The 17,508-nt window shown below is 41.9% G+C and overlaps 1 protein-coding gene across 1 annotated transcript in view; it reads right to left on the reverse strand.

The window, feature by feature from the left end:
• Positions 1-17,508, reverse strand: part of LOC308320256 (uncharacterized protein) — a gene marked incomplete at its 3' end in the record, with an annotated part of 54,592 nt that overhangs the window by 7,304 nt on the left and 29,780 nt on the right. Inside the window, exon 4 of the mRNA XM_080770574.1 lies at positions 3,368-3,445. Within this exon, the coding sequence (XP_080626700.1) occupies positions 3,368-3,445 (78 nt within the window). The remainder of the gene's footprint in view (positions 1-3,367; positions 3,446-17,508) is intronic.

Raw genomic sequence — 17,508 nt, forward strand, 5'->3', positions numbered from 1 at the left:
GTTAAGCTTGACTGAATGTCACTGGAAGATATTCATGATTCTCTGTTGTGTTTGTCAGCCACTGACTGAAGCCAACTGTAGGCAGATGTTTTCAAGTATAGACCTATATTTAATTTGAGTATTTTGCCTTTTTTCCTGACTTATTGCACTTATTACATTGTTGCACTGTTAATATTCACATTTGGTGAGTGAAGCCAGATTCTTGATCTGGAATCAAGTATGTCCACTTGTCCAGAGAGCCTTATCATTATATCCAGAGAGCCTGAGCCCATTAAGTAGGAAACATATACGTTTGTTTCCAAAACTGTAATTTATAGGTATGTTATTATTTGTACCAATCCATGAGACTGTGATATGGCTTATTCATTTCAGTAGTATTGGCCTCTTGGTTATCTCCGATATTTGATTTATTTGCAACAGTAGTCTGTTCACATTTTGTGAATAAAAGCCTCATTTTGCAACTTAATCTCATTATTATGACAATAATTTTGTTCAATGAGGTTTGGGCTTTCCTAGATGGAAATGTAGTCTGTTTTCTGTGTGTTTCCTCAATATTTAGACTACTCATGAGTCATTGTTAGAAAATCACGGACAAAAAAAATCCAATATAGGACCAACATTATTTGGGCTTGAGGCCCTTGGACTTTTGGTATTTCGCTGAGTGGCCCCTGAGTCACCCTAGGTTGAATATTCAACCCGGAGCGCGGCTGATCCAGTATTTACAACACGGCTGTATTCTAACCAATCAGAAGTGTCCCGGCAGTGCATGTGACTGCAGTCATGATGTGTACACGCTCGGCCAGTGCCCAAAACAAAGTCATCATTTACGTCTATGCTAATGTTATCATGCTAGAAGTCAGCAGCAGTTGAGGAGCAGATGCAAGCATAGCGTCTGCAGAGCCCGAAGAAACTTTCTTAAATCTGCACTGTTGTAGCCAATTTGATCATTTTATGCTGTGGTTAATTTGTTGTGAAGTTTCTATGACAACCTGGGCATAGGCTAACCTGACTTTGCCAGATGGGGGCGGTATTGGGTAACAATGTTTCCCAACACCGCAACCATCTGGGATCTCTCAGGGAGTTGAGCTAACAACGAACAGCTCCTGTACCGAACCAATCAGCGTGAGCTAAGGGCGGGATATGTGCGAAACCGGATGTGAAGCTATATAGACACGTCAATATGATTGGTTGTGTTTGCACGCCCACACAGTGATAGACAGACGGTCCCATCCAATCATCTTGAAAAAAATGAACAGCCCCGTCATCGAATTGCCTCCCGAGATCCCAGATCCCAATAAGCTGTGAAACAAACTTGTGTAGCAAGCTTTTTGGATCTGGCAGCGTCAGGTTAGGCATAGGCGGGTTCAGTCAATCACAGGCACAGCCTACTTGTATGTGTCACAGGTGCACGGCAGCAGGGAATTTGGGAAACTCCACAGGGAAGCGTTTCAGTGTTTTGTTTGTTTTTCAGTTGTTATGATTTATATTGTTTATTTTGTAGCACCAGTTTATTGTTTAAGTTACAGTTTAAATACCCGGCTTTTATGTCATGCTTTATCCATCCTGCAAGCAAAAATAAAACCTTTTAAATGCACTCAACGAGACGGCCTGAGTTACTGTCATCATCACCACGCGTTGGAAAGAGCTTCACACCATATCCCTCACTGGCATTCTTTTGTTGAGAAGTTGCCTTTACACGCACAATTTAATCCCAAAGTGATCAGGCAATTCGGGGATATGGCATTATTTTGGTTTTGACGTTAAGACGTCCAACAAGAGAGTTTTGTGCAAGACCAGTCATGGTACAGCGAAAGTCGCAGCAACACCACAAACCTTCGCATGGCACGGGCACTGTCCTGCTGTCTTGTCTTGTCCCCTGTTTATTTTAATGCTACATTGTCGTCGTCCACGATTCTGGTGAACCGGTCCCCATTGTGGTGCATGTAGGCTACATTTGTAATGATTTGTCTGAGCGAGGTCTTGCGAAATTGTACCGAAATCCGAGTAGAGCCGTCATTCAAAAAGAGCTTACAGGACCCGTGGTGGGGAAATAGCCGGCCAACAAGCTAATGAACATTGAAGTTAAAGTTATGAGCTTGTCTTAAACCTCAGACAAAAATATTCTCTAATAATTGATAGCCAAATATGTCATCACATCTGTCAAAATGTAGCCTACACTTATGCAATGCATATGCTTTTATTTGGTTAAAAGAATCCCACCCGTGTGAAGTGAGGGGCACTCTTATCATCGTACATCATCATGACGTAAAATAGACACTATAGGCCTATGTCTTCGCTCAGACACTGACATAAAATTGTCAATGAGAATGTAATGTTTCTGTAGGACCTTTGTGTACATACACTAAAGGCTGGATAGGTATTGGAGGGGCTAGTGCCCCTCAAAAACAAACAAATCAATTGAACAGAATATCTAAATGTGAATATTAAATGAGAATCACAATATTGTGCTCTGATGATTAGATAACTGTAGCCTAATAGCAATTGCACTTAAATAGAAAGTCTGGAAATTACATTGCATTTATGGTCTGTATCCAGAGAGCTATTTACAATTATTTCTACAATTTTAACACACATTATTATGGTAGTTAATTAAACACAGGTCAATTTGGTTAGCCTACATTATATGATGATTTCGGGTGTGACAGTACAGTACAGTACAGTGACTGTACAGTACATTATAGGGACCCCCACACGGTAACTGTCATTTCTCGACCGTTTCGGACGCGGGGCGGCTCGCCTGAACCGGGCCGGCACCCTGGGCGCGTTCCTGTGGGCCTGGAAGTTTCGGGGACCCCCCTCCCGGGGACGCCCACACGAAGTTGCACCACTTACTTCACATGGGTGTGATTTAAAAAATATATATATCGCGAGTCAATATTGGTCAGAAAAATCGCAATTAGATTTTTTTCTCAAAATCGTTCAGCCTTGTTGTGTGGCCCTGGTTCTTCCCTAATGGGACTGATCGAGGGTAGCTACTGGAACGTAAGTGACCCCGGCTGGGTCACCTGAGTGAGGGGTATGATGTTGGGAGACCCGAAACCCCGATGACCTTGGGATACATCACTGAGGATACGTCCCAGGTGCATCCTTGCGATGTATTTTTGTTTTAGCTGCAAATACATTTTCCATTTCCAATCCATACGTTTATTCCCATCCATAAAAAATGCCATTTATTGCAAACATTCTAATTTACCAACACATAATCATATAGCATATTGCAGTTTGATCGTGCCTATTAGCCTTAAAAGAAAAAAAGAGCCACAGAGAGAGAGAGAGAGAGAGAGAGAGAGAGAGAGAGAGAGAGAGAGAGAGAGAGAGAGAGAGAGAGAGAGAGCATGAAACGTACTGATGTCCAGGTGGTTTTCAGGTTCCTGAGGTTCACTCCAAAACCTCGTCACGATCAGGCTGGACTCTGCACACTGGTCTGCAATGAAGGAATATCATAAGGACATTAAGTATTTTTAATCTGTGTTTGACCGTTTTGGCAGCTTGAAATTCTCTATTCCTTCCTTCCTTATTGACATACCATTGTACCGCCTAGCTGGCTAGCTAGTGGCTATAGCTACGACAGAGCAGATCAGAGGCAGGAACGTATACAGGAACGGCAGCTAGCCACTAGCCAGCAAAGACGTTTCCGAAGTTATTTATGTCTGTGTACCATCATTTCCATAAGGATTTCAACTGATGAACAGGGACCCCACGGGTAGCGATGAAATGAGCTCAACCGGGGGTCCGAGAGGTGCTAGGGGTTATAGGTTTCGGTGTGCTGCCCAGTGCTCCGGTGTTCTAGTTTGTCATCAGACCATGTCAACTTCAGTCCGCGTCAACCGTCGCCGTAGAGACGGACCGAAACGACAGATGTTTTTCACAGTGAAATAATGCGTAGCTGTCCGCGTCAATGCCTGTGTGTCCCCTTTATTTTAATCACAATTCCAAACAACATAGCCTATAAGCCTACCGATGTGATTCTTGTCTTAAGCGTCGGGCAGGCGTTGTGTGGAGTCTGTGGACCTTCGCCAGGTTTTGTTGTTGTTGACTGTCACGGGAAGAAGGGGTTGTCCGACTCTTGTTTCTTAAATTATACATTAGCTTTTAATACATTCTATTCTATTCGCCATTGAAGTATGAGTACGTGTCACGTACATTAACCATGTAGCCCAGCATGTGCGTGAAAATAAACGCATGATGAATGAAGGAATAAAAAATTAAATAAACCCTTTCTGACGGGATTCGAACTTGTCCTGTTCTCAGCATAAGTTCACCTGTCTGGAGCACAGTCCAGTGTGCCATTCTATCGACGACGTTTATTAACCACAATCACATCATGGAGTATGGAACCAGCCATTAACGCACAAAACCTTCATGGTCACTAGGTTAAGTTCAGACCTCATCAGACACCACAATGGTTTGCAACTAACATAGCTTGTGAAGCACTTTGGTCAACTCCGGTTGTTTTATACGTGCTATATAAATAAAGATTGATTGATTTATTGATTTATTGATTGATTGTTGTTGCAACTCTAGATTCAACCCATTGTAAAAAAGTTGCAAATTGCGGCTAATCCATATCATACATAGTCAGGGAATATTATCAGTATAATCTGGGAATAAATTTCTTACCATAAACTGTCAAACTATGGGGTTTTCATCATTCTGAATCCATTCCAAGCATTAGTTTTGCACGAAAAACACTCCTTGGGCTAAAAACAGCCATAAACACTTACCCAAATGTGCCCAAATGTGCTGACCTCATCACATTTGTAACGACGACTATGGCCTTTTTAAGGCCAATGAGTGTTTTTGTGCAAAACTAATGTTTGGAATGGATTCAGAATCATGATGAAAACCCCCTAGTTTGACAGTTTCTTGGTAAGAAATGTATTCCCAGATTTTATTCATGTCCCCTGACTAATGTGAGTAGTAGCATCCAGGCATATTTCATGGAGTTTTAAATTCAATGGGTTTGTATAGGAAGTTGGCAATGTTTGATAAAATTAATATCAAATATCAGACTGAATCAAGAAACTTTTAAAACTGTCTGGGGTGCTCACAAAAGCCAGCTTAGATTTTAAAATCAACCCAAACATGTTTGAAAGTGAACTATCCCTTTAACATGGAGGGAAAAAATGTAGAGGGGGGGTGACTTAGGTGTGATGCTAATTGGCTTGCTCAATTAACAAACACAATATAAGGTTGTGCAAAACACACACCTCTGTGGGAGTAGGAGACAAGGAAGCAGAATTAAGCATTTAAGATAGTTGAATAAGTGAATATCCTGAGGAAATATGGACCCAAAACTGTACACCAAGATCATGGATTATAAATTACACCAACGCTATCCAGAGCCTGAAGAAGGCAAAATTGTAACCAAGCAAGACAGGTGGAATGCGAAGAAGAGAGACGAAAATGATGTGCTTGAGGGTATGTATTGTTACACTGTCAATCTCCATAAGTTGTTTTATAAGATCAGAAATTGTATATTTTTGCCATCACATTTAAGGTTGAATTTTATTTGTACTAGATGGAGTGCTGAAATACTGGTGCAAACGAAGGAAGAACGCAGAGCCACATTTGGCTAAGGTAACTATATTTGTTACTTTTGGTGCTCAAATACTTTAATTCCCCATGGGTAACAAAAGAGGAATCTAAGTATCTGTCTATCTCATCTCTATGCTATCTAACTATGTAGGTTGTGTTATCGGCTGCGGAGGCATCGGGGTATTTTGATGAATTCCATAACAGTGAGATTGGAGGTCACTGTGGGGCAGAAAAAACGCATAATGCAATTATTCAGCGATATTTCTGGCCTGGAATGGAAAAGGACATCAGAAAATGGGTAAGAGAGAGAGAGAGAGAGAGAGAGAGAGAGAGAGTGTGTGTGTGTTAGTGTGTTAATGTGCATATCATTTGACTTAAGGTTGCAGAGTGTCCACGTTGCCAACTAAAGAGGAGCAACCTAAAAGGCAAAGTGCAGTACAACCCCATCTCTGTGAGTCTTGTACAACTGAATATCCCATGCATCTTAATGTGCTAAGATGGGCTACCACCAGCAATTATATACAGATCTCTGTATAATTGCTCTTTTTAAACAAACTTATTTTCAGGTCAAGGAGCCATTTGAATTGGTGGGAATGGACCTGATGTCCCTGACAGAGACGGAGGACGGAAACAAGTATATTTGTGTAATAGTTGATTATTTCACCAAGTGGTCGGAGGCATATGCTCTTAAAACAAAAGATGCTGAAACAGTCACGGCGTGCATCTTAGACTATGTCTACAAGTGGGGGGCACCAATTCGCCTTTTGACTGACCAGGGCTCAGAATTTAGGAACCAGGTACAGTACATACAGTATATACAGTACATTACAAATTATACTTTTTTATTTTATTTTATTAGTAGTAGCTGTGTATAGTCGGGGCTGGGACTCAATCATTCCATTGAGCAGAATTATGATACTTCTTTGAGACTTTGATGCAATGTAGCACTTTGCTATTTGTGTCAAATTCCATTAGAAATCTAATTTATTATGAATGCAAAATGTAATTTAAGGTGAATAAGAGGCTCTGTGAAAAGCTTCACATCCAGCGCAGCTTCTCCGCGCCATACCACCCACAAACAAATGGCCAGGTGGAGAAAATGAATAGTACCATCCAGAGGTAAGTTAATTGCATCTCTGTCCAGAGTCCAGACACACCTACACAACTCATGTTGTAGACTGTAGACTGCTGTAGACTACATTGAATGCATCTGAATGTCTGCTATTATGTTATGTATTGTGAACATTTTCAGGTCTCTCAGAGCACACTGTGCTGAAACACCCAAAACATGGGATAAACATCTCCAGGCCACAATGTTTGCTGTGCGCACCAAAAAGCACTTCACCACCTTGCACTCACCATATTACATGATGTTTGGGAGAGAGGCGAGGTACCCCTCGGAGGTTCTGGTGGACTATGATGTAAGTGGCTCCTTTTGTTAGCACCAAGTCACGTTCAAACCCCGTTATACATTTGCTATTTTTTTATTTTTCTGTACTTTAGGTGACACCAGAAAGAATGGAGGAGTTGGTGATGCAGGAGGAGGTCTTTGAGGGGCTGAAAAAGAAACCCGCTATATATGAGGCTGTGCTGGGCAATGTCAAAAAACAACAGGACAAGGTCAGGAAGAGGAAGCTGGAGCAGGGCTGGGATGACGACTTTGCAGTTGGGGATCTGGTCCTGAGAAAAAACATCAGGGAGGAGCAGAGGAAGGGAGGTAAAATGGCATTGCTGGGGCCATACACCATCACCGACATAAAGGACAAAACGGTGTACTTGGTTGGGAACAAACATGAGAAGCTTATTGCTAATTTGGACCAGCTTTCGCGCTACGTAGAGCCAGAGGAGAGGATTCCAGCAAAGTTTCTAAAGCCAGCTGGAACCTTTCCTCTGGCTCACCCCCCTTCACCACCGCTTTGTCCTTTATCTCACCCTCCTGGTCCTCCCCCTCCCCAACTGCAGTCACCCAGTCCCTGTTCCAGCCCTCTTCCTGACCTGGGCCCCGCACAGCCTTCATTCAGCCCCTCTGGGCCTCCACCTGCCCTCCACAACCCACCATCTGCAGGCATCTCAAACTCACCACCTGCCAGATCAGGAGAGGATCATAAAGATGGTAAATACCTTCAATAATGTGACATCCAGAATAATAATACCATTTACAATTTTGAATGACTGAAATGTTCTGATTTTGCAGTTCTCCATGCTGTATGGAGAGGGCAAAAAGGCCAAATTATATGGTCCAAGGTCAACCAATTCAAGGTATTGACGATGGACATTCAGAGCCTTGCCCCAGGAACAATGGTCCACTGCGAAGTAAGTGTCTTGTTTTGTGAGCAAGTGTTGATATGCAAGTGTTTTTTAATTGTAACTTATTGTGTGTGTGTGTGTGTGTGTGTGTGTGTGTGTGTGTGTGTGTGTGTGTGGATAATAAATGCATACCTGGCATTGGTGGCCCAAAAAGCCAAAAGGGCCATAAAAATCATCCCCGTGTCTGAGATGACCCTTATATGGGAATTAAAATCCAGGGGCGTTAAAAAAGTAAGGATAACGTTTGGTTTTAAAAGTGTTACAGTGTTACAATCACACCATGTTCACAAATTAAATTATCAATTGCAGATTGATCCCCTGGCATGGGATATGATAATGGGGGCAGTGTGCCAAGACGGCCACTACACACTTGTAGTAAGTGAACTTTAATGAATGCAAGTTATGCAGCTATATTTACAACTAATATTTTGAAGTATTAATGTATCCTATCTACTGAAGGTCATGTATCCCAGGGATAACCGAGCCATTTTTGTGGATCCAATGATGGCTACACCACAGAAGGTGAAGACTTGTGAAAATGCAACAAGGCAAGTAAATCCAACATTTATTGTGCTTCATTGTAAATATGTTCAATGGTTTCTGACGTGCACGTAACAAACAGTTTTGTTTATTCTTCAGAGCTTATATGCGAAGGATGAGAGGCGGTGGCACCATTTCACGGTGGCAGTGTGAGACCGTCTCTCATCCTCGCCAAAGGGATGCCACTTCATGTGGGGTGCTTGTATGCAAAGTAAGTAAAGTAATTATATAGACTATAATTTATATCCTATAGTAACAATTAATTTCATACATTCTAAAAGAACACAACTAACACTAACCTGTATTTTAAGATTGCAGAGCAGCTGGTCATGGGTCATGGGTATGATATCGAGTCCGACATAAATACCACAAGGTCCAACATTGGCATTAAGCTAATGGAGGACTCTGGTAGGCTTCATATACATATTTGATTATTAGCCTCACCAAAAGCAAAACATTTGACTTCACTTAACTGAATAATATATTTTCATAGATGACCTGGCAAAACTCTGCCGCTTTTGTGGGGAGATAACCACAGTGAAGGCAGGAAAGTCAGCTGCTGTGGATGACTGGGTAGGAAACATTTAAAGTTCTTTACATGGAGAGCACATTCTTTCTTTAATTTGATTGATTGAGGTATTCGTTAACAGTTTGCAGAATTACAGTACATTTCAAGCACAACTCAATACAAAAACCTAACTGTGAGTGAACTTTAACTAAATACATGAATAACAATGTATTCATGTTCTTTCAGATTCAATGCTCCTCTTGTAGCTTGTGGTACCACCAAATATGCGTAGGCATTACAAATGAGGATGAGGAGTATTTGTGCCCAGCCTGCAATCCCTAAACACTGCCCTCGTTGGCCATCCATCCATCTTTTTTTTTCTTTTTTTTTTTTTGGAACACAAATAACGTGTTCCTTCCACGCGCTACGTCCAACCAGGGAAACTCCCCCCTGTCAGGTGTAAAGGAGCAACTTGGACACTCAGGCATGAAGGAAGCATGAGTCCAAGTCCGTTGCTCTCCCCTTGTCCCCCATATATGGGGACTAGGTTGGTCTCCCCTTGTCCCCCATATATGGGGACTAGGTTGGCGGAGGGTGTGTAGAGCCCAGGATCACATTAGATGATTCACACAGGGGTGAAAAATGGGTTACAAAATCGTGGGATAAAAAATATATATATAAAAAAAAACACGCATGCATTGAAGGATGAGCTAAGCTTAGGCCTTTTTTTTTTGTTTAAAAACACTGCTCACTCCTCATGCATTGAAGGATGAGCTCAGCTTGGGCCTTATGTTTTTTGTTTAAAAAGTAATAAAAACACTGCTCACTCCCCATGCATTGAAGGATGAGCTCAGCTTGAGCCTTATGTTTTTTGTTTAAAAAGTAATAAAAACACTGCTCACTCCTCATGGATTGAAGGATGAGCTCAGCTTGGGCCTTTTGGGCCTTATTTTTATTTATTTTTTCAACACCGCTCACTCCTCATGGATTGAAGGATTAGCTCAGCTTGGGCCTTATGTTTTTTGTTTAAAAAGTAATAAAAACACTGCTCACTCCTCGTGCATTGAAGGATGAGTTCAGTTTGGGGCTCTCTCCAGGTTGGCAGAGGGTGAGTAGCTCCCAGGATTACATTTTAAGAAATTAGCACTGGGTGTAAAATGTGTTACAAAATCGTGGGAGAAAAGAAAAGATGACCTGTCTTGTTGCTTTTGGCCTAGTCTGGATGACCATACATACGTCTGCAAAGATTCCAATTCAATTGAGATGGAATGCTATTTAGATACTAGGTTCATTATGTATATACTATCCTATAGTTTCAATGTGTAAATTATTTTTAATCCTGGTTTACTGAGGCAACATTTGTCTCTCTGCATTTGATGCATGTTTACCTTGCTTATTGAAACTTGTTAGTCACTCTGGATAAGTTAAAGCAGCTAAATGCCTAAATGATAAGTTCAACCCTAACATCTATTATGGTGAATTTCTACACTGCCAACCAATGTCACCTGCTCCGTCAACATGGAAAGGTTACAAACTGATACAGAGGAGCTGCAACCACTGTCCTGATGTGATCAGGAGCAATCTGACATTAGACACATGTGTGCCCTTTTGTGGTCATTTTTGTTCCACACTAGAACAGTGGGCAAGGCAAGAATGTTACTCTTGTGTACTACTATGTATGGGATGTGCCAAATAAAATAACTTGACTTTTAAATCATGTGGTTGGCTGATTTACTTGGCCTCTTTAGTGATCTTTGTTGTCTATGAGGTCATGTTATAAACACACTGTCTACCCTATAATGCTTCAATTATTTACAATTTCTAAGTAGCCTGTAAAACATAATGACTCTAAGGTGAATTTAGGTGATGATGGTGAGAGATGTTTTTAGAAACAAATTGGTCAGGAAGAGCTATGTTGCAAACCATTGTGGTGACTGTCACTGACTGAGGTCTGAACTTAACCTAGTGACCATGAAGGTTTTGTGCGTTAATGGCTGGTTCCATACTCCATGATGTGATTGTGGTTAATAAACGTCGTCGATAGAATGGCACACTGGACTGTGCTCCAGACAGGTGAACTTATGCTGAGAACAGGACAAGTTCGAATCCCGTCAGAAAGGGTTTATTTTATTTTTTATTCCTTCATTCATCAATGCGTTTATTTTCACGCACATGCTGGGCTACATGGTTAATGTACGTGACACGTACTCATACTTCAATGGCGAATAGAATAGAATGTATTAAAAGCTAATGTATAATTTAAGAAACAAGAGTCGGACAACCCCTTCTTCCCGTGACAGTCAACAACAACAAAACCTGGCGAAGGTCCACAGACTCCACACAACGCCTGCCCGACGCTTAAGACAAGAATCACATCGGTAGGCTTATAGGCTATGTTGTTTGGAATTGTGATTAAAATAAAGGGGACACACAGGCATTGACGCGGACAGCTACGCATTATTTCACTGTGAAAAACATCTGTCGTTTGGGTCCGTCTCTACGGCGACGGTTGACGCGGACTGAAGTTGACATGGACTGAAGTTTGAAAGAGGATAATTCAAGTTTTCTCTACATCTGCAATGTGAGTTATACAAGCAGATCGGAAATGCAATTTGGATCAATGTTGGATGTCAATGGGGGGTTTTGCAACTTACGGCTAACACACACACACACACACACACACACCAACACACATACCTGCAGTGTGCAGTTCGGTGTTGTGTAGTGTCTCCATCTCTCTCTGGAACAGGCTGCACATGAACTGTGCGGCAGCACTAAGGCGCTCCAACACAAACACTCTGACCCGACAAACATCACTGCTTGTGTGTTTCTCCAAAATACACGATATCTCCTCTCCCACCGACGTCATGTGTCCATTTATCTCCAGCCGTACAGACTCCATTTGACTCGTTTGTCCTCCTTTAAGAGACAATTTAACTCCTTTAACCGACATTTTAACTACTTTAATGAGACATTTGACCTCCTTTGTTGTGAGACCGTCTTCATTTAGGAGAAACCTCGCAAGTCGCATCATCAACAGGAAGAAGGAAGAACTACATGACCTTCTACTTCCTGGTCAACGTGTGTCAAGCATGCGCAACACAGTATCGAGGGCACTGTGGCCTTTCGCCCCCTAGTGAAGGTGGTGTGTAACGGTCGCTGATAGATTTAGATATCAGACAAACGACTGTTATCTACTAGAATTTCGCCGGCCTTCGGCCGGCGAATCCTAGTTACATTGCAGCGCAATATGGGAAGAAGGAAATTCTCAGTAGTGTGCCCTGCACATATGTAGTAACGGATGGGTTATAAAGTATTAATAATAACAGAAAGTGTTTTTTATTTCTCATAAATACGCAAACATGGTGAAACAACTACAGTCACAGAGAGCAGTGCCAAGGTAGCTGCTGCCTGCTAACGATGCAAACAACAGCCTTGCCTGTCGTGTGTGTGTGTGTGTGTGTGTGTGTGTGTGTGTGTGGGGGGGGGGGGATAGCACTAATTTTTGACATTTTACTGTGTCATAAATATTTACATCTGTAGCCTATATTGTGATTACATTTGACCGTACATTTGACTCTTGTGTTATATTCTTGTGAAATATTCAGTAAAGTATTGTGGTGAAATATTCACCCCAAGTTGATAAGATATGCAGAGAATATAATACCAAGAACCCCCAGTTTGAAATGCATTAGGCCACAGACCCCCATTTGATACCATTTGCTCTCTGGGAAAATCAGGGTCCATTTGGTTCCATTTGTATGCTCTTGGAGTATGATGACTGCTAACAGTATTATCATAAAATATGTCTCAGTTTGAAGATTCCAAAAAACATATTTCATATGTGTGAGCTTGTAAAGTAGAACGTTCAACCTAGAGACAGTGTTGCCAAGTCTGATCATTATAAGCTACTTCGGACTTGTTTATCTATTGGTAGTCCTTGACATGGAAATGTTTGAGTTCCACTGCTCTGAAACAACATTAGACAACAAAGTTTGACAGTCAACACTATAATTGATTATTGTAAGACTAATTTCCGGACCATTTTTGATTTACCTACTTTGAACTGGCCTATTAACATTTTTATAGACCTGGTTGCTTGTTTCACTCTCACATCCACGATATGTGGCAACCCTGGTTTGTTTTGGTTTGCGTGTGGTTGTTTTTTTGTGTTGCTTTAGCATCTTTATCACAGTAGCTATCAGAGGTTGCAGCAGCTGCTGCTGTCATGAAAACGCAAGTTTCTGTCCCAGAAGCTCACGTTAGGTCTGCGCACACTGTATGTTGCTATGGCAACCTGTCATCAAATGCTGCTAACGTTGTGGTCAGCACTGTTAGCATGTGTGCTATCAGGCAAAAGCTGAGATAGATATAAAACTACTGGCCAAAATGTCATACAAAACACAACAACTAAAATCGGAATGTAATTGTGACCTACAGACCATCATGATTTGCTTGCTGGACCTATAATTAATTTATTTGCATTAAATTGCCACTCGCCCATATAAATAAAAAGCAATAGCCTGCATGTGTGTGTGTGTGTGTGTGTGTGTGTATGTGTGTGTGCGCGTGTGCGCAAGACAGACGTGCGTGTGTGTGCAGGCTGAGAGCTGGTGACTGTGATTGACGTGTGAGCTGGATAAATCAGTGAGAGTTGGAAAAAGCGCCCGCAGAGCCAACTCGCAGGCAGTGCCTCAGGCCAGATGCCCGAGAATCGGTACAGGAATCTCTGGGTCACCAGTTTTGGTGTGACACACACGGCTTCCACATTTAGCTTCATACTGGGTGAAAGTGGCGTTCCAAAAATTATTTTTCCCCTCGGAATTCTTATTCACAATGAGATGGAGTTGAGGTGTTTGTGTTTGCTTGCTGGAGCTATAATTAATGTATTTGCATTAAATGGCCACTCGCGCATCGAAGTAAAAAGCAAGATGGCTGCCGATTGCGAGCGGAGAGACGGAGAAAATAGTGACGTGTGAGCCGGGGGCGGGCCTCTGACAACAGCATGAACACAGGGCAGTGTTGCCAGGTTTGCGAATTGTAAGCGAGTTGTAGTGTGTGTAAATAGCGTGGTTGTGGCCTTGTTTCTGCCCCTGTTCGGGCAACAGAACATGTCGACCAGTTTCTGTCAACCGCTTTTGGTCAGGTGACCAACTCCACAAATGTTAAATTAGATGAGGAGTGAAATGTTAAAATAAAGCCATCGATGGAAACATAGTCTATGTGTATCGTTGCTGTCGGGTGGAAACCTTGTAGGCCTATATGTCCAAACATGAAAAGTGAAAATAATAATTAATTGCATTTTTAAACCGCTTTTCAAAGTGCTTTACAACAGACGACAGCAGCGTCCTCACTTCCCACATTCACAAACAGGACAGATTAGGGCGTCCTTATGTGTTTTTAGAAAGGTTGTAACTTGTGTCCATATTACAAACATCCTTTGCTTTTGAGTCTGAATGACCGTATAATCTTTACCACTTCAGATTCGGTAATCTCATCCAACCTGAAAATGGGCCTGTCATCCTTAATAGGATCACAAGTCCAAGTTCTAGTAGAGAAGCTTTGAGCCAGCTCCTCAACAGAATTTATAAAGAAACTATTAAAATGATTTGCAATCACATCATAAGGTTAAAATTCCATTCACTTTAAGTTCGAGTTCCTTTGTTTTGTGATCCTTATTTCTCCCACTTAGTTTATTAAGGTTTTCTGTTAGCAGAGCTATCATTGTAGTGTAGGAAGAGTCTTGATAGCATGGAGACTGGTCAGTATATAAGGAGGAAATAAATAATACACGAGTAGGCATCAGCGTCAGTTCACATCATCCACTCGTCAGCTTGTTGACACACAACAGAACACTGACGAGAGGCGTTTATTTAGCCAATATATACACTCACGTTAATGGGCACTTCCTGTCAAGGATTTGTCACTTCAGAATAAGACCATGTATACACAATATAGATCACATTCCAACACCCCCACTTGATCGAATATTGGTAAACAATAAAATGCATTAAACTTAATAATGTTAAACCTTGAATCTCAACTTATTTTACACAATCTTTTCACATAAAGTAATAATCCATTTCAATAAATATGTGCAAAATGTAAGCATCTCTTTTACATCTGTCATCATGTTATGTCATCAAATTACTGGTTGCAATAATACAACTTCAAATACTCGTCATTTCTCAAATACAAGTTACTTTTCAAATAGGCCTACTCATTAATAAATAGCAGATTAAATAAATCACAGAATCAGATATCACTCAAATACAAAATGAACACTTGTTTCCCTTTCTTTTGTTTTACTGTGTTATGACAATCATGCATCACCCTGTTTCTGTTTGCATCCCCCACTACATTCTTGCCCTCTTGCAGTATAGTCAGGGTAATATATATCATGTTCTCTCAGAACTCTGTAACAATAATCAAAGCGCATCATGGTGGTCATCAGTAAATGCTAAAGTGTATTTGAATCCATCTTTAGCTGTTGGATCGATCAGTCCAGATAAATCAGTGTGTACAATTTATAGTGCAGCTTTAGCCCTTTGGTCTGGCTCTCAGCTGTTTCGGCTCTGAGCAAATTCACCTTTTGTGCACACTTCACATGACAATTTGGAAATATCAACTTTGCCTTTCATTTCCATACCCTCAGTTACATTCTGCAATTTCAACACATCTTCGCAGTTGCAATGGCTTAGAATTTCATGCCACGTTTTGATATTCAACATCACAATTTAAATAAAACAATCTGTCATGTACCTTAATGTTGAATGTCGTACCGTTTTTATGGATTAGCTTGTTCTGTCCCTCTTTGAATAGGACTGCAGGCTCCGTTAGATATAGCTGCATGCATTGATTGAGAAAATGTCTTGGGGAAAGGATGGAACATAGAGCACCCCCTTCTGCATCGTTTCCACCTCACGATCATTGTTATCTCTCAGCCAAATGTTTGCAGTACCTCTCTTCAGCGCTATGCCAGAGGCCCTCACTCCATCAGCCAACTCCAGAACTTACTTTCGTGGCTCAAAACTCTCGTCAAAGTTTCGGAACTTCTTCACGTCGGTCACAATGTGTGACGTAGCCCCGGTGACGACCATCAGCCCAATGCTCAGAGCAATGCCCTGACATAGTCTCTGCTTCGGTCTCCCGGCGTCGTCCAAGTTGCGGTTCACCTGGCCCACCTTGAAGGTGAACGTGTGCTCCTCTTCATCCTGCGTCACGTTGACGTTGTCCCTTCGTCTTCTCCGCCTGCAGTTTGTATCGTTGTGCGTGGAACTTTTGCAAAGACTGCACCACTGTCTGTTCTCTCTGGCCGGCAGCATCCTCGCACTCGAAAGCTTTATGCCACCCTCTGGCCGCAGTTGTAACAGCACAGTTGCATGTCTTCACCAACGGAGTTGCACTTGCCACTGAACTTATCAGTGCGCTCATAACTCCTCAGCTTGAGAGTTGCACATGCCACTGAACTTATCAGTGCGCTCATAACTCCTCAGCTTGCGGTCTTAAACTCAGCGAAGGTGATCTTGTCATCACTTTGTGTAATGTGGATAAAAATGGCTTGTATGACTCTGGCAGCCCCTTCAGAATCATAGCTGTCAATAAGCCGTCACTTATAGTCTCTTCCGCATTCTTCAATTTCCTCAGTGCAGTTCTGCTCGTATAATATAGTCAGTAATTGTTTCATTAGCAGCTTTCTGGAGCGACGTAAGCTCTGTGTACACTCTTGGTTTTCTCTTACCAGCATTAGTGATCGTTCAGAATCTTCAACGCCTTCCTCCCATCTCTGCTGCATCACGCACAATCAAACAATTAAAGACAAACTTTTATCGTCGAGCACTTGAATAAGCTCAGCATACGCCTCCTCATTCCTTTCGGCGTCCACATTGTCGCCGTCGTCAGGCGCATTCAATGTGGTGCTCTTCAGCCCTCGCAGTCTCAGGTAGGCGAGAAATCTGGTCTGCCATACCTAGAAATGGCTTCCTTCTCCGACAAACAAACACAGCCTACTCCACGGTTTCCAATGCTCTTCCTGCTGGGTCCCATAACCTGTTAGCAGAGCTATCATTGTAGTGTAGGAAGAGTCTTGATAGCATGGAGACTGGTCAGTATATAAGGAGGAAATAAATAATACACGAGTAGGCATCAGCGTCAGTTCACATCATCCACTCGTCAGCTTGTTGACACACAACAGAACACTGACGAGAGGCGTTTATTTAGCCAATATATACACTCACGTTAATGGGCACTTCCTGTCAAGGATTTGTCACTTCAGAATAAGACCATGTATATACACAATATAGATCACATTCCAACATTTTCCCAAATCAATTTGCCATTTCCCCTTGCATCTTCTATTACTTTAATGAAAAAAATCCGCTTTTGATTTCCTTAAGTTCCTTACTACCTTGTTTCGAAGGCTTGTGTCCTTGTGTCCTGCAGAAGGACGTGACTGCGGTCTTGTTAGCCGCTTGCTAAACTAACGCTATTTTGTGAAGACAGAAAACGTGTTCCTTTTTAGCATCCTATACTCTGCTCCACTGTATACACAGCGAACGTGTCGACAGTTAGCACAGGTTAGTTAGGCTATAGCC

Source organism: Protomyctophum bolini, assembly GCF_963924005.1.
Source record: "Protomyctophum bolini genome assembly, chromosome: 8".
In the NCBI taxonomy this organism is placed as follows: domain Eukaryota; kingdom Metazoa; phylum Chordata; class Actinopteri; order Myctophiformes; family Myctophidae; genus Protomyctophum; species Protomyctophum bolini.